We start from the raw sequence: 21946 nt of genomic DNA on the forward strand, positions 1-21946 counted from the left end.
TAAACAAACGGTAGATTATAGGCTAACAAGAGCATAAATCAGAGTAAAAGAAGTAGGATGGAGGGAGGACCACAAATCATTATCCAAAAAGAATGGTTGACAAGGTCAAAGACTTAGCTGCTGTCTTAAAAACAATAGCTTACAAGGTCTGAGCATTATGCTAAGGATTATCCCATTTACTCATCTCATCTACTCTATGATACAGATACTATTATCATCAACATTTTTTAATTGAGAAACTGAGGCTCAGAGAGAGCAAACTCATTGTTACAGCCACTGGCCTCCTTGTTGGTCTTTGAACACATGCTACATACACCTACCTCAGAGCCTTTATACTTGCTCTACCCTCTGCCTGAAACATTCTTCCGCCAAGAATAGGCAGGGCTTGCTTCGTCCTTCTTGTAGGTCTCTGTTCAAATATCACCATACCAATAAGGCCTCCTCTGTCCACCCCATATAAAATGGCAAATAACCCCCATGGCACTCTATCTCCCTCTTACCTGCTTTATCTCCATAGCACTTACCTGTCATACTACATATTTTATGTGTGTATTTTCAATATTCTCCCACTAGATTATAAATTCCATGATCACACTGCTGGTCAGGGGTAAATCCCAGATTCAAACCTAGTTCTGACTACAAAGCCAGATGACAAAGTTATAGCTATGTAGTGCAAAGGGAATGGCCCCCAAAGTCAAATATATTTGATCATGAGCAAACTTCAGGGAGGCTGCTTTCATCTTAATATGAGTACAATCCAATTATTAGTGAGGATTCTCTCTGCCTCTTAAGAACCAGATAAGATTGGTAAAACCCCCATTCCAAAGATTCCCAAAAATATTCTCAAAGATTATTGAAAATGCTCAGGGCAATTAGATTGTCCTAATCACCTCTGTCTCTGAATTCCTGCTTCCACTACCTGAATTTAGCTAATGGGCTGCCTCACATCTCACACGTGTTTATTCCTGTCCTGCACCCAGTCCTCAATCTTGTCTGTAACTACCACATACACACCAAAAATAATCACTTACCAGAAGGCTTTGTTACCAACCTTTACTGAAGATTCATGGGACAGAGGGGACATAGCATAACCACAGAAAACCTCACAAATTTAGTATTAAACATTCTGGTTCCTAAAGGTCTTTCTGCTGTATGCCATATTATTTGATTTTCCTTCCTCTCCTTCTTTCTCTCCTGGCCTCCAAATTCTCAAAAGCAAAAACAAACAAAAACAAAAAAAACACCCATTATCAGGCCGGCCCAGTGGCTCAGGCAGTTAGAGCTCCATGCTCCTAACTCCGAAAGCTGCTGGTTCGATTCCCACATCAGCCAGTGGGCTCTCAACCACAAAGTTGCCTGTTAAACTCCTCGAGTCCTGCAAGGGATGGTGGGCTCCGCCCCCTGCAACTAAGATTGAACACAGCACCTTGAGCTGAGCTGCATCCCGGATGGCTCAGTTGGTTGGAGCGCATCCTCTCAACCACAAGATTGCCGGTTCGACTCCCGCAAGGGATGGTGGGCTGCGCCCCCTGCAACTAGCAATGGCAACTGGACCTGGAGCTGAACGGCACCCTCCACAACTAAGACTGAAAGGACAACAACTTGACTTGGAAAAAAGTCCTGGAAGTACACACTGTTCCCCGATAAAGTCTTGTTTCCTTTCCCCAATAAAAAAGAAAAAAGAAAAATAAGCTTTAAAAATATATATATTTAAAAAAAAAAAAAAATACCCATTATCTTCTTCAAGCCATTTAGCTCTGTCCTGCCCCTAAACTCAGCTCTCTTTAATCTTTCCCTCTGTATAGCCAAGGATTTGGCCAAAATACTTGGGTCATCAGATTAGATTCTTCCCATCCTTTGTCTTATTTTCAGGCATGAGGGATAGTTTGGTTCTCCCAGTTCATGAGAAAAAAAAAATTCCTTCAGTGTTGACTCTTCAAGGATGAGCCAGATTACCTCTTAAGGTAGTGAATGAATGCCCACCCTTGGAATTACGCAAGTAGAGGCCGGATTGATATCTTATCAAAATACATGGAAATTTGTGTATAAAACATGAAATGGTACAGATCCTTCAACCTTCAGAACCTATGAACAATTCAGACACATTTACCTTTTCTGAACACCATGCAAAACCATAGGACTTTTTCAATTGCATATAACAAAAACCTGGTTCAAAGGATAAGGGTTTGGTAAAATAAAATATGGTAACTCCATATAGTAAAGATTATGCAGTCATTAAAAAAAATTATAGAGTTTTAAATGATATGGGATAGTTCTTATAACTTAGTTGAATTAGAAAGATACAAAATTGTCTATGCAGTATATTAACCATGTAAAAGAAAACCACATATGTCCAGAAAAAAGGAAATATATAAAATGTTAGAGTGTTTATCTCTTAATGGATGCTATACATACATATATTTTTTACTTGCTTGTATTTTCCACAACAAGCAAATATTGAACATATTTTTGAAAGTTACCCCTTCTCCGATCCCAAGAATTTGGCCATTGCCTTACCATGTCAGTCAGCCTCAGCTATTTGGACACCTGGGGAAAAACTCTTGGTGACAGATAAAAGGTTAGTAACATTTTCTGTGACTTGCAACTTTTCCCCAATCATCCATAGAAAGATCAGTTTTTCTTTTAATTGCCAGTCCTTCCTTATAAAGAATCCATCACTTCATCACATGATGCCTCTTTTTTTTTTTTTTAAGTAAAACAAAACCTGGGAACAGAACATAAACTTGTGTTGAACCCTGATATGAAGATGAATAGGCACTGAGCTTCCAGCTGCCAGTGAAGAACCAGTGCCAAAGGGATGCTCAAGCTGACGAGTGCCAGAGACTGAGGTAGAAGTGCCCTCATTTCAGGTCTGAAATGCCTGCAATTTCAGCCTGCCATTTTTTGGGTTTTGTGGACGCATCCTACCTAGAGCCCCCTCAAATGACAAGGTCTCCCTCACTGCAGGTAATGGCTAATGGCCAATGATTGCTGGCTGGGACACAGAAAACAAGATTATGCTGCTATGATAACACAAATGGCACCACCTCCAGGAAGCTTTCTCTGCCTCCTTCCCTGATCCCACTATTCCTCCAGAGTGCATTTCTCCCCCAAGGAACCATGACCCTGGTGTTTTTCCTTGCCTCTCTGAGATCAGTCACCTGTGATGATGTGGCAGCTGATACTATGAGAAGAGATCACATAGACCTTTGGTCACTTCCCAGCTCTGCCCCTCAATTCCTGAGCCTCAGTTTCTTCAACTGTAAAATGGAGACAGAAATCTCAGCAGCACAGAGTACTGCCCCCCTCCCAGAACTCTCTTTGGGAACAATCTGACAACCCAATGCTGGTGCTCCTATAATATGATTGTGCCCCCAAAAAACACCTGGCGGCCAGAACCACAAAAGCTCATTAGGCCCCGCCCAGCGGTGGCAGCCCCCACCCTCACCTCCCCACCCACACCTCCCGCCAGCCACAGCCAGGCAACAGACAGCTAGCAGTGTCTAATGATACCCCTCCCATCTTCTGGACAGAGTAATTGCCAGGTGGGACAACAGGACTCCAGTTATTGATAGTCTGTCCAGGGGTGTGGTCACAGGCATGTCCAAAACTGAACTCAGCTTCCCCTCAAATGTGTTACTGTCTCAGAGAATAGCACCACCCGGGAACCAAAATTGGAAGTCAGGATACAGTCCACACACTTCCCTCTCACTTCTGTCTCCCATTCAATCCATCACTAAGTCCTGTCATTTCTGTCTCTCAAATCCATCCATTTGCCTGCCATCCCAGGGCTGCCGCCACAGTTCATGCCACTGTCCTCCTCCTCACAGGTCTCCTTCCCTCCACCCGGCCCCACAGGGAGCCTATCTCCTCCTGCTGCTGCTGAAAACCCCTCAACAGCTCTCAGAAAGAAAACCAGCCTCAATAACTTTCAGCCCTACACCTTCCCCCAGTCTTACCCCACCTTCCCTTTCTAACTAACCTCATTTCTCTCCACTCCCTGCCTCACGCCTTGTAGTATCCCCAAATTCAATGTCCTGTTTCTCACCTGTCTGATTTCGCTCATATTTTTCCCTCTGTCATTAACATTCTTCTCTTCCTCCCTTTTCCATTAGCTCCTATTCATATTTTAAGACTTAACTCAGATTTCCACTCTTCCAGAAGACTTTTTGTTCTATTTCCTCACACACACACATACCGAACTAGGCTAAGTGTTCATTCATTGCTGCCATTTAGTGAGCATTGTTCCTGTCACCTTTGATGTCTTAACGCATTTCATCCTCACAGCAAACCCTGTGCCTAGGTTCTATTATTCTTATTTTACAGATAAGAAAACTGATGCTTGTAGAAGTTAAAACAAAATTTCCATGGCCAAATTTAGCAGTGCTGAAACACAGATCTATTTACTTTTTAAAAAATAAAAAGAGCTGTATTGTCCTTTTCTGATGATAGAAGTACCAAGAAATAAGCAAACATCACTCCTGTTTTTGTCAATTTGATGAATACCTTTGGTCTGGCATGCAGTGGGCACCCAATAAATGCCATCTCTCCATACCGATACATACATGCTAACTTGTATAGCATTTTATATAAACTGCTCACACTACTACTCCCGCAGTTGCATCCTGAAGCTGGAGCCCTTGGAAATGCACCTAGCACCCCTACTCCTGCATGTTCTTCCATTGGCCCAGGCTCTCTGAGCTGTAACTCCAGCTTGGATTCCCTGGGAGACGAGGACAGGGATCAGTCGAATTGATTCTTAGTGCGCAAACCAGTTCTGTACAGAGACCAGGCAAGGCACCCCCGCCGCGCTCGGGTTTGGGGAGGCACCTCATAGGCCCGGGGATTCCCTCTGGTCTCCGCCCCATGTTCCCAAGCCCTAAACTTCCAAATTTCTGTACCAAAAGCCCCAGGCCCGGACCTGAAGATCTGGGTCCCGCTTGCCCAAGGTGCCCTCCACTCCTCACCCTCCGAGTCGGACTCTCGGTGGCTCCCATTTTCCCCCTTGGGAGGGTCTTGCGGTCCACAGCTTCCTGCTCCCCACCACGAGCACCTGGCGCGGTAATTAGTTACGGTCCAGGCCCTGCCCGGTCCCGGGTCTCCCACCTCCAACCCCGCCCTACGCGGAAGCCGAGGGATCGGTTAGGGGGGAAAGCATCCCCTCCCCTGTTCCAGGCCCTGGCGCCCTTGGGTCACGACGGGAGGAGACACTTCCAGGCAAATGCTGGCGCCGGGGGCGTCGCGTTTTACCGAAAGAACGCCGGAGAATAAATCCGGAGCGGATTTACATCACAGCCGCGCAGGGAGGGCTCGCAGTCGCCGAAGTTCCGAAGCCAAGAATATCCCCACCCCGTCCTGCCTCAATGGCCAGTTTAGGGGCAATGGGAAAGTGGGAAGGAAGATGCTAAAGGGAGGAGGTGTGAGCACTGGCCGTGAAACCTGGGGCAGAAAGCCTGCTAGCCTCTAGCCTGGAGTAATCTCCCTTTGGCTGGGCCCCACGTCAGGCTGGGCTTGGGTCCTGTCGAGGGAGGTGAGGCAGAGGCTTTGCGTGCATGCGCGTCTTGAGTTAAAGGAAGCAGCTTGGTGAGAGTCCAGCAGCCCCCACCCCTAACTGCTTGGCATCTCCCAGTCATAGACTCCTCAGATCCCCCTACCAGCCACCTCTGGGGCGCTGATATCCCTGCGGCCTGCACCTTTGTGACTACCACGTAATGTGCTCACAGAGCAGACAGGCCTGACCTCAAGTCCTAGCCCGACTTATACTATTACCTGTTAGACTTCCACTCCAGCCACATGGGCCAGCCTTGCAAGGCAATTCATTGGTTCCACACAGCCAGTCGGTGCCGGATCTGTGACGCTGCTCAGGCTGTTTCTCAGCCTGCAAAGTCTTTTACCCCTTTGCATCAGCTAAAATGTTGTCCCTTTAAGTCCAGCTTAAAAACCACCTGTGCATCTTCCATGAAGCCTGTAGGGATCTGTACCGACCTCGCTAAGCATTCAGTGTACAAAGCCTAAACCTCTTTTACCCGACACCTCTCTTGGTGTATCTATCAAGCCTGTTTTCTCCATTAGGCTGCAAGCTCTCAAGAACAAGAATCAGGATTGATTCAACTCCGTGTTCTTAGTGCCAAAGGGGAGTCCCTCATTCTTGGTGGGGACAGCAGTGGCTGCTGTGTGATCTTTGGCAAGTCCTGGGCCCTTTCTGGACTTCAAACTCCTTCCTCTCCCTTATTGGGAAGAATCTGGATAAGATGACCCCCAGGGTTGCCACCAACTCTGACCTTGTGAGGCAGTGGCTTCCTGGCTCCTGCCTCCTATGATGACCCAACTTTGGGCAGGGTAGGGGTCAGGAGTCCATCCGAAATTCTTCCATCTCCTTTGAGTCAGTCAACTGAGGCAATTGTGCAAGGATGCTGAAGCTTAGGTGTGGGGACAGAGCCCCAGAAAGTAGTTTACAGCCTCTCGGCCTCATGTGGAAGGGTGCTGGCTCGGGTGGTGGATGGCCGGCGGCTGTGGCTGATTGGCCGTCGGCTGTGGCTGGTTAGCCGATTGGCCGCTGGTATAACTGCTGCGGCTACGGAGGAGAGCCAAGGATTGCCGAGGAGCCTAGCAGAGCCGAGGAGAGCGGAAGAGAGTAGAGGAACAGAGTCGAGGAGAGTGGAGGAGAGTCATCGTCGGTCGGTTGGCGGAAAGGCGGACGGCAGGTCGCGCGTCCGGTGGGCCCAGCCTCCAGTGAGACCATAGTGGTATGACTCCCCTACCTATGGCTCCGTGGGTGTTCCTTTTTGGCCTCACCATGTCCTGCGCTCTTGTGTGGGGAGTGGGAGCAGAGACCCCGCAGGCCGCCCCGCCCGAAAAATGGCGCAGCGAGTAGGGTCTCCTGCAGGACATTAGGGATCCAAAAGGTGCTGGGAACCTCAAGGTAGTGAGTCTCGTGCCAACACTGATGCTATCCCAGCTGGAAAGTCCCCTGCCTCAGGCTCCAGAGGCCTGACAACCAGCTCCAACTGTGGGGGGCGGGAGCTAGCCCATCCCAGAAAGTGAAGAAGTTCCCATTCACAGCCACTCTGCAACACACTGTCTCCAGGAACAGTGGGAACATCCCCCAACCCCATGAAGACCAGCCCAGCACCACCCCACATTTCACTCCAACCTCCTCATACCCAACCTAGCCCAGCTAGTTCCAAACTGAGCTGAGAAAACCTGGAGTTCCCAGTAGAAGGAGCCTCCATTCAGCTTGTTTCACAGCACAAGATGTCAGCCCCTATTGCACATTTCCCTAAATGGAACTCATCTCCTTTCAGGGCTCATCACATGGACCACTTCTCCCATTCTTGGGTTTTCATTTTACCTCCTGAAGCCACTTGGAACAATGCTAATCTGAAACCACAGCCCTCAGATTAAGACAGACCTGGCTGAGATTCCAGTTCTGTTACTCCCTAGCTGAATGATCTTAATCACATTATTTACTATCCCTGAGCCTCAGTTCCTTCATCTATAAAATGGGAGCAACGATTTATATATATACACCGGGTGGTTGTTGGGCATTATGTAAGATTTATGAAAACACCTGTCACAGGCACTGACATTATGGGATGCCAAATGTTAGCATTATTTTTATTCCCTAGTCCCTGCATTCTCCCCTGAAGCTGGCTGACACTTTCTCTGGAAGCTGAGATTGGAGATACCTGAAATTAGGACTGATCTGGACAAAACCAGGACTATAAATTACTAAAAGCTGCACTTGGTACGCAATTATAGACTCTAAAAGAGAGCAAAGGAGGTTTGAGACCTAGAGAGGGATAGTATTTGCCAAAGGCCACACAGCAGATATAAGCAAGTAGACAGCAGACAAGCAGGGAGAGGGAGGCAAATGAGGGTGTGGGGAGAGGCAGGAGCTGAGGTATTGAGCTGAATCCAAGGACAGGCAGCAGAGCAAGAAGATCTCCAGCTGACATTGCCCCATTTCCTGCCCAGCAGGGCTTGGCATTTGCCTCACTCTGGAGCTGCTCCTTCTGGGTTTGCAGTCGTTTCCCAGAAATGCTAGGTAAATATCCCTGTTGTTTGCTGAGTAACCAACCCCATAATCAGACAAGGGTCCCAATACAAAGTGCTGCCTCAAGGCTGACTGCTATAGAAATACCACCCCCTTCCCCCAGACACCACCCAAGACAGACGCCTCTACAAGGTCCCCTGCTAGGGCCTTGCTGGGGGCTTTATACCCCACCCCACAGGGTGGTTTTGGTGTATACCATGTTGCTCAAGGCTCAGCTCCTTCTAGCAGCCCCAAGAAAAGTGTGGTATATGGACTATTTTCTGATTGGTACTTTTCTTCCCACAAAAGCCAGGGAAGGTTGCCATTGCAATGTGATAAGGAATCTTACTAATCTTTGAAAAATTTCCTGGGCTGATGTTAACCCCAATCATGGGAAAGCTGGAAGCATTGGGGCCAGTGTATTATGCTACTTGATTTTTTGCTTTAGCTTATGTTTTGTTTATATAGTTCCCCTCTATCCCCACCTGCCACCTCACTCCCCTTATCCTCAGGAACCAGGACTGTGTCTTCATGGAAGAGGTCTGTCTTCTGTCTGGTTAATTGCAAGTTTGTCACTTTACCTTAAACTCCGGTGTCCAGGCTCTCCTCCTCCTCCTTAGTGTTCATGTATGAACTCCTTTGCTCATCTCCCATGGAGAATCCAATGGCTTAGACATCTACCTGAAATTAGAGGCTTCACTAATTGACTTCTCAAAACTTCCAATTCAAGGATACTCTAAACTTGTGATCTGGGACTCAGTGATGCCAGAATTCTGTATTTCTAAGATTCTGTAACTCATATCTCACTGTGCTAGAATTCTGTGATGCTAAGATTCTGTGAATATGGATTCTATGCATATAGAATTTTGTGGGGTTTTTTTTGTGTTTCATTAATTTGTCATTAACATAATGACAACAGCCAAGACTCGCGTGGCTGGGGTTTTCTGTGATTGTTTTCCAGAGGAGGCAAGTCTCGGCTCTAGGCTCTCTTTCCTGAATTCACTGAGGGCAGAAAAAGGAGATGGCTGAATATGTGAAGGGCAGCACTCCAACCTCCCCCGCATCTCCAGCAGGTAAGATATGCCCAGGGCAGCCCAGTGCCAGACCCCAGCACTCAGTCCACCCACTCCCCCTGAGTCCCTCATTTGGGTTCTAGTACCTGAGGGTAGTGTGTGGGGGGGAGGAGGCTCCTTCGCTTTCACTGAGCTTTCTTTCCTCCCCAGCCCACCCCAGGGTCCAGGGAAAGAAACTTTATTGGGAGACTGGCCAGGCCAAATGGGCAGAGAGGGAGGTAGGGTTAAGCACTGGGCAGGGAGCCAGTGGAGGAGCTATGGGAGATTCCCTAGGGAGCTGTGCAGCTTTCCCTGAAGGTGAGGAAGGAACAGAGGCCGGAAGTGGGGATGTGGATAAGGGAACTGGTATGGGTGGGGTGACCAGTATTGCATTGTGGGGTTGGAGCTGGGCTTCCGGCCATTGACTGATTGGTGACAAGGGACCTCCAGCCTGGAGCCCTAGGGGCAGTCCTATCCTTTATCCTTTGACTCAGGTCCTGAGGCCTGAGTCAGATTCCCAGGAAAACCTGGAGGGCAGGAGTTGGGGTTGGGGAACCTGATCCTCCAGGGCTCCTTCCTGGGAGGGTCCAGTGAAGCCAAGAAAGAGGGCAGGACTTTCCAAGGATCACAGTGGGGTTTGGGGCAGAACAAGGATTGGAATTCCGGGCTCTTGCCTGCAGTCCAGAGTTGTTCCCCCCAAATTTCAAAGGTCCCAGTATTACATAATGCTCCCCCAATGGGCTGTTTGGCCAGACTGGGCTAGAGGAGGGACTTACTCCCAGGCCACCTCCCTGGACCTGTCTGGACCCCTCCTCCAGCCATTAGGGCTTGGCTAAAGCTGCCAAACCTGATTTTCCGGTGGCTGCCCTTGGCTGGCTGGTGCAGGAAACCCTTCTCTAGGCATGGACCTCTCAGGCCACAGTGGTCCTCCCCTTCTCCGCCTAATCCCACCCCCTGCTCTTCTCACACCTGTGCTGACCACTTCTTCCACCTGCCTGCCATCTCCCCTGGGCTGCTTACCAAACCCGGTGGTATGGTCCAGTGCTGCCCCTCTCTGGGCCTGTTTTCTCATCTATAGTTGAGGAACAAAGGACCACCTCCTGGGGATCAGCTGTGGGTAGGTTCTGAAGGAAAGGAGGACATGAATAGCTGTGGGCCACCTTGATGGTGGGTTGGTACAGTTTTGGGAGCACAGCCTGGGGTGTGAGAAGGAAGCCCTGCTCTGTAGAATTCTGGAGATGTGGTTGTTGGGGTAAAAGATGCAAGAAGGGAGTGTGCCCCTCTGGTTTCCATAGGTGATCTCTATGGGAGACTGAAAAAGAAAGAGAACATCATCGCAGACTAATTCCCCTTGTTACCAATGTTCAGAGCCCTTGCCACAATTTAGTGCAGTGCCTGTGTGATCTGTTTAATGTCTGTCTCCCACCAAGCTGTAATTCCCACCAGGAAGAACTCCCACTGTCTTGCTCACTGCTTTATCTCCAGAACTTGGCACCCTCCCTGGCACATAGCAGGCACTACTGACTGAGACAGAGTTTCAGATTGAAAAGCAGAAGCAGAGGCACTCCGGGGGCTGGAGACCAGCCAGGTCTGCTCACCTAACCCAGGTCCCTCCTCCAGGCTGCCACACAGCCCAAGCCTCCTCCTCTGGCCTGGAAGCCCAGGATTCTCAGCCCCAGGGTGGGAGAGAGTGAGCTGTACCCAGTTATCCAGGAGGTCACACCTAGACTGAAGTGGTGGGTGTCCTCTGGCTGCCACTGCCTCTGGGAGCAGGGATGGGGAGGAGAGGTGGGAGCCTGGAGGGGGAGGGGCAGTGGAGAAGCCATCATTGCAGAGGGAGCTAAAAATAGCCAGAAGAGATGATGTCATCGGGTTCCCACAGCTCAGCACTCCCCTCACTCACATACATACACACTCTCACAGATACAAGTGTGGACATACACACACACACACACACACAGACACCCACACACACACACACACACTCTGGGTTTCAGGGCCACAGGGGCAGGGAAGTCTGGTGAGTGTGTCTGCATATATGTGTGCCTGTCTGTGTGCCAGGGTTTGCATAAGTGTGGTTGCATGTGCCTATATGCTTGTGACTAGGTGCATGCAAGTTTGTGTCTGCGTTAATTTGTAAGGATGTGTTTGTGTTACATATGTCATGGGGGGAGGTCTATGTGTATGAGTGTCAGTGCAAATCTCTGTTTATAGGCATGTACTTGTATGCACGTGTATTTGTTGCATTGTGCATCTGTATGTGAGTCCACTTATATTTACATGTCTGCATGTGTTCATGGATTGTGTCATGTGTCTTTATTATGTGAGGCCCGCTTATAGGCTTTGGGCATTAGCCCAGCCACCTTCCAGCTGAGGGTTAGCAACCCCTGCCCCCATACCTGAGGCACTTCATCCCCCACCCAGCAAGGTCTGAGCATGAAGTGTCAGTGAATTCTCTGTCCCTCCCCTCCTCTCAGGGTCCCATTCTCTGGCAAGCCTTGGAGTAGATGGACACAGACACATTTCATTTTCTCCCCGTAGGTTTCCTGAACCCCAAGGGCCAGGCCAAAGGTCACAGGGTTCACTCCCACTCCCAACCCTCAGGGAAGGCAGCTTTGAAACTGGAGCCAGATTTGGGGACACACTAACCCATGCATAAAGAGACACATTAGAGACAGGGTCCCTCACAATGTTTCCTGTCACTGAGACACAATGCCATGGAGACACACCCCACAGAAACCCAGTTACACCCGATGACACATGGACGCACACTCAAAAATCCAAATGGAAAATCCCCAGGCCAGAGTGCTTAGCACCCTCCCCACTTTCTGGAATCAAACTCTGTTTTGCCCCACCCGCAAAGGCCAGGCTCAGCTGTGAGTCCTGGAAAACACTGATCTCAGAGAATGGCTGGGGGGGCTGAAGGTGGTACACCCTCCTCAGAAGCAACCCTCTCCTCCTTCAGGCTGCCTCCCATCCCCCTCCTGACCTTCATTCCTCTTAGCAGAGCTGATGGCTCTCTCTGATGCACCCATACCCTCACAAACACACCTTAACACACATAGCCGGCCACAGACGCACACTGGATTGCAAAGGCGCACTCAGCCACATATCCACTTATACTTCCATTGTTCTGGTCTCACACACACGCCCAGACCCACACATACCAGCAGCTACACCTACATACTGACCATCCCAGGGACACAGAGCCACATACACCACACTCCACTCATGGGGTTACATTCAAGTAGTGAAATCTGTCTTTCATCTTATCCTCTTCTGATGTGTGCCTCTACCTCCTTCCCCAAGGACCTGGCTCCCTATACATCCCAAGATGTCTATGGAGATCCTTTTCTCTGTGCAGATGGGAGTGCAAGGCAGGAAGGCACCCTACCTCATAGGGTAGAACAAAAGCTGAAGCCAAAGATGGGGAGATGGTGTGTGTTGCTGACTTTGTCCTATCCTTCCCCTGTCTAACTGTGATCCCTGCTTCTGTTGCTGAAGCCTGTCCCTGCCCTCATACCCTGCAGAGTCAGCTGGAAACACTTCAGAGTGGAATAGGCAGTTGGAGCAGAAATGATTGTACTTGGCTGTATTCACCACCCATGGCCCCTAGGAGATGCAGGTCTGGAGCCAGCCAAGCTTCTGGACTAGTTTCTGGGCATTTCTAGAGGATCAGAAAGCTGCCAGGTTGACAGAAGCGTCTGAGAACTGAGGAGAGGAAGGAGAGGGAAGAGTATGAGAAAGGCAGCAGTCCTGGAAGCTCCACTGCTCTTAGATTCACCCTCTTCCCCAAGCCCTCCACTCCCAGTCAATACATCCTCCATTAAGGCTCTCAGCCTTTAGGATACCTGCCATCAAGACCCCTCCCTCCATATCTTTAGGATGGTGATATTTCACAGAGCGTGTGTCCCCTAGAGTGCCTATGCAGGGCTAAGGTGGGGAAAACTTCAGTGGCCCTGTTTTTCCAACTCCCAAAACTCAGGGCCCTTGGCTAACCTTGTGGTGGAAGGATCCACACACTGGTGCTGAGAGTGTGGGTGTTGTTGATATCCCTGGCCATGGTATCAAGATTGGTGGCTGCAGTGATGGCAGCCGGGCCTTGGGGTTTCTGCCGGTACCTTCTGCGGCTGCACTTGAACATCCTGGGAAACCTGGGCCGAGGCCAGCCTATACCTGGCCTGCGGTGGGGGGAACTTAAGCCCCGGGGCCGAGAAGCACGGACAAGCTGAGAAGGCCCCATGGCACAGAGAGCTTCTGTAGTGTGCCTGTGGGGGCTGCTGGCCAGGGCGGCTGAGGCCTTTATGACATACAGTCTGTGTATGGGTGGGGCTCTTTATTACAGTTCCTGGTCCCCAGCCCCCTCCAATAGGTCAGGCTCTCTCACAGTTCTCTCCTTGAGTCAGTCAAGTCAAGAGTCAGAAAACCTCAGCAAGGCCCTTTAGGAAAATGAACTATGCATAGGGCAAAATCACTCCTTCGCTTTCTCACGCCTCCACATTAACGATAGTAACAATTTTTATTGAGCACTTACTATGTGCCAAATATGGTTCTGAATACCTTACAAACATTATCTCATTTAATCCCACAACAATCCTACAAGGAGATTCTATCATTATTCCTTTTTCATATACAGTCAATTCTTCTTATTGATGATAGTTATGTTCTAATAAAGTCACCACTACAAACATTGACTTAGCAAATATTGAGCCAATGTTCCTAGGAGAAATACAGGGTTAGATTCCTACCAGCCTCTGGTCATAACATTTTTGTCACCTGATCGATCAGTACATCTCCTAGTTTAATGTGTTTTTCTAAAGACACCTAATTTAAAATATATTGTTGAGTCATTAACATCAAACTCACAGCCAATAGCACTATAACTTGTACCTCAATGACCTTTATATAACACACGTATTTCCTATGTAAGGCACAGCACAGTCTTCTTGTGCTTAGCAACACTAGACAGCACTTCAAGCATTACATTGGGGGCCATTTAAAACAGCAAAATCATCAACAAAAAGCCCCAAAATGCAAAAAACGTGACACTAAATAGACCACAAAAAGAACACTTGTTTACCTTATAAGAGCTGAAATGAGAAGGCAGTATGTCCCCTTGTTCAAGCTCAGCTGAGAACACGCAAGTTGGGCAACTCAAATTTTTTGCAGCTCTGCACATGTCTATGAATAACTGCAAAAGTACCATGAATATTGGTTTGGGGTTACAAATAAATTTTAGTGAGTAGGTAAATTCACAAATATGTAATCTATGATAAAGAGGATTGACCGTATAAGGAAATTGAGACTTGAGTGAAGTCACACAATCAGAGACAGGCAGGGATTCGAATCTATGATGACCAAGGTCCAAAGCCCAGACATTATTTAACTCGTGCTACTCTGCTTACATTCATTCGTTCATTCATTCACTCACTCACTCATCCATTCAGTCAGCACATGTTTACTAACAACTTCATATGTGCTAGAAACTAGGGACATAGATGAACATGACCTGGTTCCAATTCTTGAGATGAAAGAGAAAGCCATGTGGGCAATCAGTGCAGATGGAGAAACTGCTAAATCCCCAGGGGATGTAAGATGTTCCAACCCTGGGTTTATCTTCTTTCTTGTAGGAGACAGGAACATCAATGGCTCTGCCAAGGCTGGCACTGAGTTCTCGTGGAACTTTGAACTTGCCCCTTCTCCCTCTACACCTCACCCCCACTCTCCCTTTCCCTCTAGCCAAACCCCCTTCCCAGCCCCTGCTTTCTCTGTTCCTGCAAGAGCCAGCTAGGAGACTGTGGGGCCATCATGCTCAAAGGCGCCACACCTCCTGCCCTTCCAGTTTCTACTGTTGCCATCCTCAGTCTTAGAAAATGAACTTGCCCCATCAACTTCTAGCCACTATCCCTATAAGCTCACCTGCCCTTAGCCATCTTTTTACCCAAGTCCCAGACCAAGGCCTCTTTCCCTGCTCTTCTCAGCCCCTCCTGCCTTCTTAGAGATTCCATCAAGGTAGAAGTCTGCTTGGTGGTTAAAACGTAGGCTCTGGCACCGGGCTGACTGGGTTGGATCCTGATGCTGCCACTTACAAGCTGTGTAACCATGGCAAGAACTTAACCTTTCTGTGCCTCTGTTTCCCCATATTTAAAAAGGGGATAAAAAGAGAATCTAGACTTACCAGTATATATGTAATACATTTAAAACATGATCTGTATAAATATTGTGTTATCAGCCCCCCTCTCTTCTTTTCTGTCACTTCAGCTGCCTCCTCCCATTATAAAAACAAACCAAATTTAGAAGTTTAAAAATCCACTTTGTTCATGCCATACCCCCTCTGGCTCTGACTGTCCTCATTCTGACCTTCTTACTCTGTGGGTCACTCCCTTATGTTCCAGAATGTGGAGAAAAATATCCCTTTAAAGCCCTTTAACTAGTCTTATACAGACCAGGAAACAGGCTTAAAACTGAGTCTAAAAAAATGCTCCCAGAGGGGAACATTTGAGCTCTTGCTCTTTGGCATATGTCGTCAGTTTGGCTTGAATAAACTTATAAAAATTCTCTCTCAAAAAAAAAAAAAGAAAGAGAAAGAAAATTGCCCCCAGGGTCACACAGCCAATAAGCCACAGAACCAGGATTCGAGCACCTGTTGTAAGTGACTCAAAAGTCAGAACTATCCCAGCACCTCTCCATCAGAAGCGTGGAGAGGCGAGTGTACGCAGCCCTGAAGGATTAATGAAGGCGTGGATTACAGAACCTTAGAACTGGGCAGTGACACTTTTGTGGGACCATAGTGCCACCTGCTGGCAGAAAGGGAAGAGGTGTCCACAGAGAGCTAAGAGAAGAGTGGGGGGAAGACTGAAAGAAGGGTGGGGAGGGAGAAGAGTGAGACGGAAAGATGAAGGGAAGAGAAAGGTGGGGAATTTGGGGTTTTGTGGATGGAGAAAGACTAGGAGCTGTTTGCTATTCAGAGGAGGCGGCAGGAGCTGCCAAACCTAGGTCATTTTTTTAATAGTGTGTGGGTACATGAGCGTGTGGTGTGTGTGTATGTGTGTGTGTGTGTGAGAGAGAGAGAGAGAGAGAGACTCTAAGTGTGTACCTCAGATGTTGCTCTGTTGTTTGTTAGTTGCTGGGAGTCAGTCCAGAGAGTTCAGTGTGCGTGTGTGTGTGTGTGTGTGTGTGTGTGTGTACTCATAAGCACCAGTAGGTGTTTATGTATGTATCTGTGTGTGCATATATATAGGTGGCAGCTTGGGCCGATGTGTGTGCCTGTGAGTACATAGGGTATGCATGAATGTATCTGCAGGTATAGGGTGAAAAGCATATGTGCACCGTTGTGGGGGAGGGCATACAGACGTTCTACGGGACCACCTGCCACACCCTCAGACTTCTCTCCCTTCTCAGGAGGGGCGTTGCCCAAGAGTGCTGTTGCCAGGTGGAGGCCTGCTCCTGTGGCTATGGGGACAGATCTCCAGGCAGCAGGGGGCAGCAGGGGCAAGAGAAGTCCCACTGGTTGGGGTGGGGCAGGCAGACAGGCAGGCGGGCAGAAGGAGCCTTTAAAACCCCTGCCCCGCCTGCAGGTGAGCAGTGGTGTGTGAAAGCCAGCTCTCGGCTGTCCTGTCCGGCTGTCCGCTGTCTCCCTGCCCGCTGTCTCCCTGCCCACCCACTCAGTGGCAGTTCCCTGGAGCTGTCTATCTCCTCTGGAGCCTCAGCAGAGTCCTCTTTCAGAAGTCACTACCAAGATCCCTGAACAGGTAGGCGATGGCATAGGATAGAGATTACCCTATGAAGTGAATTTAATCTGGAAGCAGGTTTGGGGAGCTGGAAGTGCCATGTGGAGGGTCCTGGAAGAGTCTAGGGTTGGTTTGGAGGGAGGCCCAGGATATATAGGTGCCAGAAAAGGGCATGGAGTGACCTGTAGTGTGGAGGTTGGCCTTGGGGTACCCGTGGAGAAAACTGGGGTGTTAGGATCTCAGAGTGGCAGGTGCTGGTAGAAAGCCTGGGCAGTACAAAGAGGTGGGGCTGTTAGGATGGACGTGGAAAAAGTACTGAGGTGTCAGAAGCCAGATGCAGGGGGAAGCTTTGTGATAGATGAGTCCAGGATGCTGGAGTCTGGTATGTCAGGGTCCAATGCCAGGGCCAGGGCCAGCCAGGGCAGGAAAAAAGTCCTAACTCACACATGTCTGCCTCCTAGGAGCCACCATGCAGTGTTATAGCTTCATTAAGACCATGATGATCTTCTTCAATTTTCTCATCTTTGTAAGTATGGGGGTGGTGGGCTCCTTGGGGTTCCCTACAGCAGTGGGTCACCACCTGAGCAGAGCCCAAGCTGGGGAATAGCAGACTGCTGTGCCCAGACTCTAGCTTGGATATTTCCCCTTATGATGGGGTACAGAAGTCTCCTCAGATGTTGAGTCCTTGTCCAAGTAGCATCCTGGCTGCCACACAAGTTGGAGTAGAGAAACTTAGGGGCATCTCCTCCCTTCCAGGAAGCTTCAACCCAGACTTAGAGCAGGGCAGGGCAGACAAACAGGAATGATTCTCCCCTTTTTATAGGCATTGGAGGCTCGATGAGGGAAAGGGGTTTGTTCTAGGTCACCTAGTATGGAAGAAAATTCAGGCCTCTCTATGATGGGGATCTGAAAGGAGATAAGACCCAGAGACCTTATGGTCTAAGACTCAGTGCTGAGTGCTGGGGTGACAGATGAGCAAGCTCTTTCTATGCTTTGGAGGATCTGAGGTCCAGCAGGCCCGATAGTCAGACAGTCGCAACATAGTGTTTCTGTCCTTAGCACAGGGACTATGGGAGCCCATAGGAGGAGCTTGAACCCCACCTGCTCAGAGAAGACTTCCTGGAGGAAATAGCTGAGGCTGGGGATTTTCCCTGGGTAGAAGGGTTGTAAAATATGCAGAAAGGCCCAAAGGCAATGAAATCAGATATTGTTCAGAAAACCAGGAACAAATTGAATAGGGCATGTTTGACTGAGGAAGCTGAGCAGGGAGGTGTGACCCCTGGAGATGGTGGTGGAGATAGAGAGAAACAGACAAAGTGGACAAAGGCAAAAACTCTGGCATGGTAGCTGAGGGAAGACGGGGCAAGGGAGACAGGTCTTGGAGATGATGCCTGTGTCTCTGGCCTGAGCAACGCAAGGGATGTCCCACAGGCAGCTGTGTACCCAATGGGGCTGCAGCTCAGTTGGGAGCTGGACATGGATATTTGAAAGCCATGGGCCCGTAGGTGGTCATTGAAGCCATGGGATTGGGTGAGAGTACTCAGGGAGAGTGAACTCCAGAAAACCCGGCTTCTAAGGGATAAGCAGAAAAATGGCCACCAGGAAGCAGATGAAGAAAGAACAATGGGAGGAAAACAAAGAGAGTGAGAGAGCAGAGAGGTCAAGGAGGAAGTGTCCACCAGATTTAGCACAGGATGTCACCAGAGACCTTGGAGCCACATTAGAGTGGATTAGAGTGAGTACAAGTGAGGAAGTGGAGACATGAAATATAGATAAATTTGGATAAATTGGCTCGGGGGTGAGTTATCGCTCTGACTCTGATGTGGTCTGTGCCTTGGGCTTCCTTCGGCTTCCAAAAACTAGCCTTTATCCACGTATCTCGAGAAGGCAACAGGATCCCAGTGGTTTGGAGAGCAAAGGCTCTGGCCTGAGGGGGTTAAAGGCAAATCCGGTTTGGATTCTGGCCTCTGTTGCCCAGGCCTTTGCTAGCTGAGAAGGGCAGGGCCAGCCTCAGACTCTTTGAAATTTGACCCTGCAGGCTGGAAGCCTAGCTTTTTGTCCTTGGGCAAACATGCCTGGGATCCAGCCACAATCTACCACTTTATTCCTGGTTTTAGCCTCAGTTTCTATAACTGGAAAGTGGGGACTAAGCACCAAGGTGGTGTCCAGCTGATTCATCCATTGAAGCTCTGGATCAGCAAGGCTTTGCTTTAAGAGCTTTGGGAACTGGGCAGTGCCCTCCTCCCCAATCTGGGCCTCAGGATTCCCTCTGAGGTTTGGGGTTGAACTAGACAGCCTCTAAGAGCTCTGGTTCTGCTCCCCCTCTGGTGCCTCAGTCTCTACAAGGAGAGGTCTAGGCTGGATGAAGGGCAGGCCTGGAGTCTAATCCTGGAGGGGAGCCAAATGGGGCCTCAGGGTGGATGTCCCTTCTCACCACCTCCATCTCCAAGGTTGGGAGCAGGTGTAAACCTCAGCCCCGCCTTCATTGCCATGGTGACTGTTGAGCGGGCTCAATGCTACCACCCCCATGTTTCCGCCTATCAGAGGACAGAGGTGTTCCAGGCACCCATAGCCTGGGAAGGAGATTAGGGAGGGGTGGTGCTCACCTGCTTATTTGCACCCCTAGCTGTGTGGCAGGACTCTGGCAGCAGTGAGGGAAAGCCTTCCTCCCTCCCCCACCCTCCCGTGGATATTTCAGGAACCTGTGATCCCATTTATATCTGCCTAGATGTGTAGCCTGGTGCTGGCTATGGGTGTCCCAGCTGCCATCCTTCTGGCTCTACAGGATGTTTTTCCTCCCTACGGGATGAGTTTTTAGACTCCTTAGCCAGTAAAAGGGAAGTTTCTTGTCTCCCATCTTCCTGACTCAACTGTGTGGTAGGGAACTGCTTACCAGCACTGTTTCAAGATCTGCCTCTCTGTCCCCAGCTATGTGGTGTGACCTGTGCCTCTCTGTCCCAGCTGTGTGGTGTGACCTGTGCCTCTCTGTCCCAGCTGTGTGGTGTGACCTGTGCCTCTCTGTCCCCAGCTGTGTGGTGTGACCCTGTTGGCGGTGGGCATCTGGGTGTCAGTTGATGGGTCATCCTTCCTGAAGATCTTCGGGCCACTGTCATCCAGTGCCATGCAGTTTGTCAACGTGGGCTACTTCCTCATCGCAGCTGGCGCTGTGCTCTTTGCTCTTGGTTTCCTGGGCTGCTACGGTGCTCACACGGAGAACAAGTGTGCACTCATGATGGTGTGTCAAACCCAGCTCCACAGGCCCATCACCAAAGCCCACGGTCCCCTCGCCCTTAACACCAGACCCTGGGGATCCCCAAGCTCTGTTCTGGACTACAGGGGCCTCAGCAAATGGGTCCCAGCCCCGGATTTACAAGGGTGGGTTAGGGCAAGGAAGTCATGAGGGATTGTCTCTCCCTAAAATTCAGACCCCTGTTCCCCACTCAGTTCTTCTTCATCCTCCTCATCATCTTCATTGCTGAGGTTGCAGCTGCTGTGGTTGCCTTGGTGTATACCTCAATGGTGAGGACTGGGGATGGGGCAAGGGGGTAAGACTGGGCAAAGCCCTAGAAGTGGGCTGTGGCCTGTGAATGGTCACCTTGCCTGTCAAGCCCTAAACACTGGCCTGCCACACCCAGGCTGAGCACCTCCTGACGTTGCTGGTAGTGCCCGCCATCAAGAAAGACTACGGTTCCCAGAAGGACTTCACCCAAGTGTGGAACACCACCATGGAAGGGGTAAGCTGGGCTGGGGGAGATTGTGGAGTGGGTAGAAAGAAGCAAGGCCCCACCGAGCACTCTTACCTCCTTGTCTCCAGCTCAAGTGCTGTGGCTTCAACAACTACACAGATTTTGAGGACTCTCCCTACCTCAAAGAGAACCATGTCTTTCCCCCATACTGTTGCTTTGATAATGTCAATGGCACGATCACAGAACCCTGCACCGAGGAGAAGGCCGAGAACAAGACTGTACAGGTGTGCGCTAGCTTGGAAGGCTGGGGTTGCTTCAATGGCCTCCGAGTGCTGAGGGAAGGTGGGAGGCAGCTGCTGACTATACATGTTCTCTTCCCTCTCCCAAGGGTTGCTTCCATCAGCTTCTGTATGACATCCGAACCAATGCTGTCACTGTGGGTGGTGTGGCGGCTGGAATTGGGGGCTTGGAGGTAAGAGGGTGAGGAGGTTGGGGCAGGATATCCCCCCTGGACCAGAGGTGTTTGACTCATCTTTGAGGCCTCTCTGGAGGAGACAGACTTCTAACAGCTTCAGGTAGGGTGTCTGGGGAGGGCAGGGATGTAAAGCTTAAAGACCCTGATCATGTCCCCTCATCTCTCCCTATTCCTTCCCCATCAGCTGGCTGCAATGATTGTGTCCATTTATCTGTACTGCAATTTGAAATAAGTCTGCTTCTGCCTCTGCCACTGCTGCTGCCACACAGGAACTGGGAAGAGGCACCCTGGCACTGATAAGCAGCTGTGATCAGGGTGGGGACAAGATCTTAACAATGTCATTTGGGCCAGAGTGGGCCCAGCCTTGCTGCTCTGGAGTTGGGACCAAATAGGGACCACCCTCTTCAGGCTATGCCTGACGTTGCCTTCCATTGGTGGGGTTGGGACCCACCTGTTTCAGAGCCAATTCTAAAGTAGCCAGTTCTCCTGCCCATTCCTCCAGTCTGTCTTTTAAACCCTTGACACCCCTTCAGGCCAATGGGGCTCTTGGTGATCCCAGTACTCCACTGGGGGATGGGAGAAAGGTACCCTATATCCTGGGCATATGTAAAATTAGCAGTAACCAGGCGGATGTGTAGTAGGCACTTCAGAACTCATAAACCAATTAAAATGTTTCCATTTGGATATTCAAGTGTATCCTTGGGGAGAGGGGCCCATCTTGCCTAAACTGGCTTCAGATTCCTGTGGGGTTGGGGACTCAAAAGGCCCCTGGAAGGGTAGCAGAAGGAAAGTGGGGTGGAAGTGAGTGGCTATTTCTCTGCTCCATTTGGATTTCAGGCCTGGGAGGGAACTTAACAGGGATGGCCAAGAGGGTACTGACGGAGGAGGTAGGGGCTGGGCCAGTCTGCCTCCCTATCATGTGGGAGGACTTTGGCCTGAAATTATCCCCTCCCGGTTGGGGGCACTGA

General features: G+C 49.7%; 2 protein-coding genes across 2 annotated transcripts; one reads left to right on the forward strand and one right to left on the reverse strand.

The window, feature by feature from the left end:
• The first annotated feature begins 10939 nt into the window (after positions 1-10939).
• Positions 10940-21662, forward strand: TSPAN1 (tetraspanin 1). The gene is made up of 9 exons (XM_074334659.1): positions 10940-11107; positions 16665-16838; positions 17279-17343; positions 19846-20052; positions 20262-20336; positions 20453-20551; positions 20632-20787; positions 20892-20975; positions 21163-21662. Exons 3-9 carry the CDS (start codon positions 17287-17289, stop codon positions 21208-21210), a joined length of 726 nt encoding a protein of 241 aa, XP_074190760.1. The 5' UTR covers positions 10940-11107; positions 16665-16838; positions 17279-17286; the 3' UTR covers positions 21211-21662.
• On the reverse strand, positions 13000-13391 carry P3R3URF (PIK3R3 upstream open reading frame). The gene has a single exon (XM_074334660.2). It carries the CDS (start codon positions 13328-13330, stop codon positions 13082-13084), a length of 249 nt encoding a protein of 82 aa, XP_074190761.2. The 5' UTR covers positions 13331-13391; the 3' UTR covers positions 13000-13081.
• Positions 21663-21946: the final 284 nt, after the last annotated feature.

This window comes from Rhinolophus sinicus, chromosome 14, assembly GCF_057876585.1.
Source record: "Rhinolophus sinicus isolate RSI-liver-muscle chromosome 14, RSI-T2T, whole genome shotgun sequence".
Classification (NCBI taxonomy): Eukaryota; Metazoa; Chordata; class Mammalia; order Chiroptera; family Rhinolophidae; genus Rhinolophus; species Rhinolophus sinicus.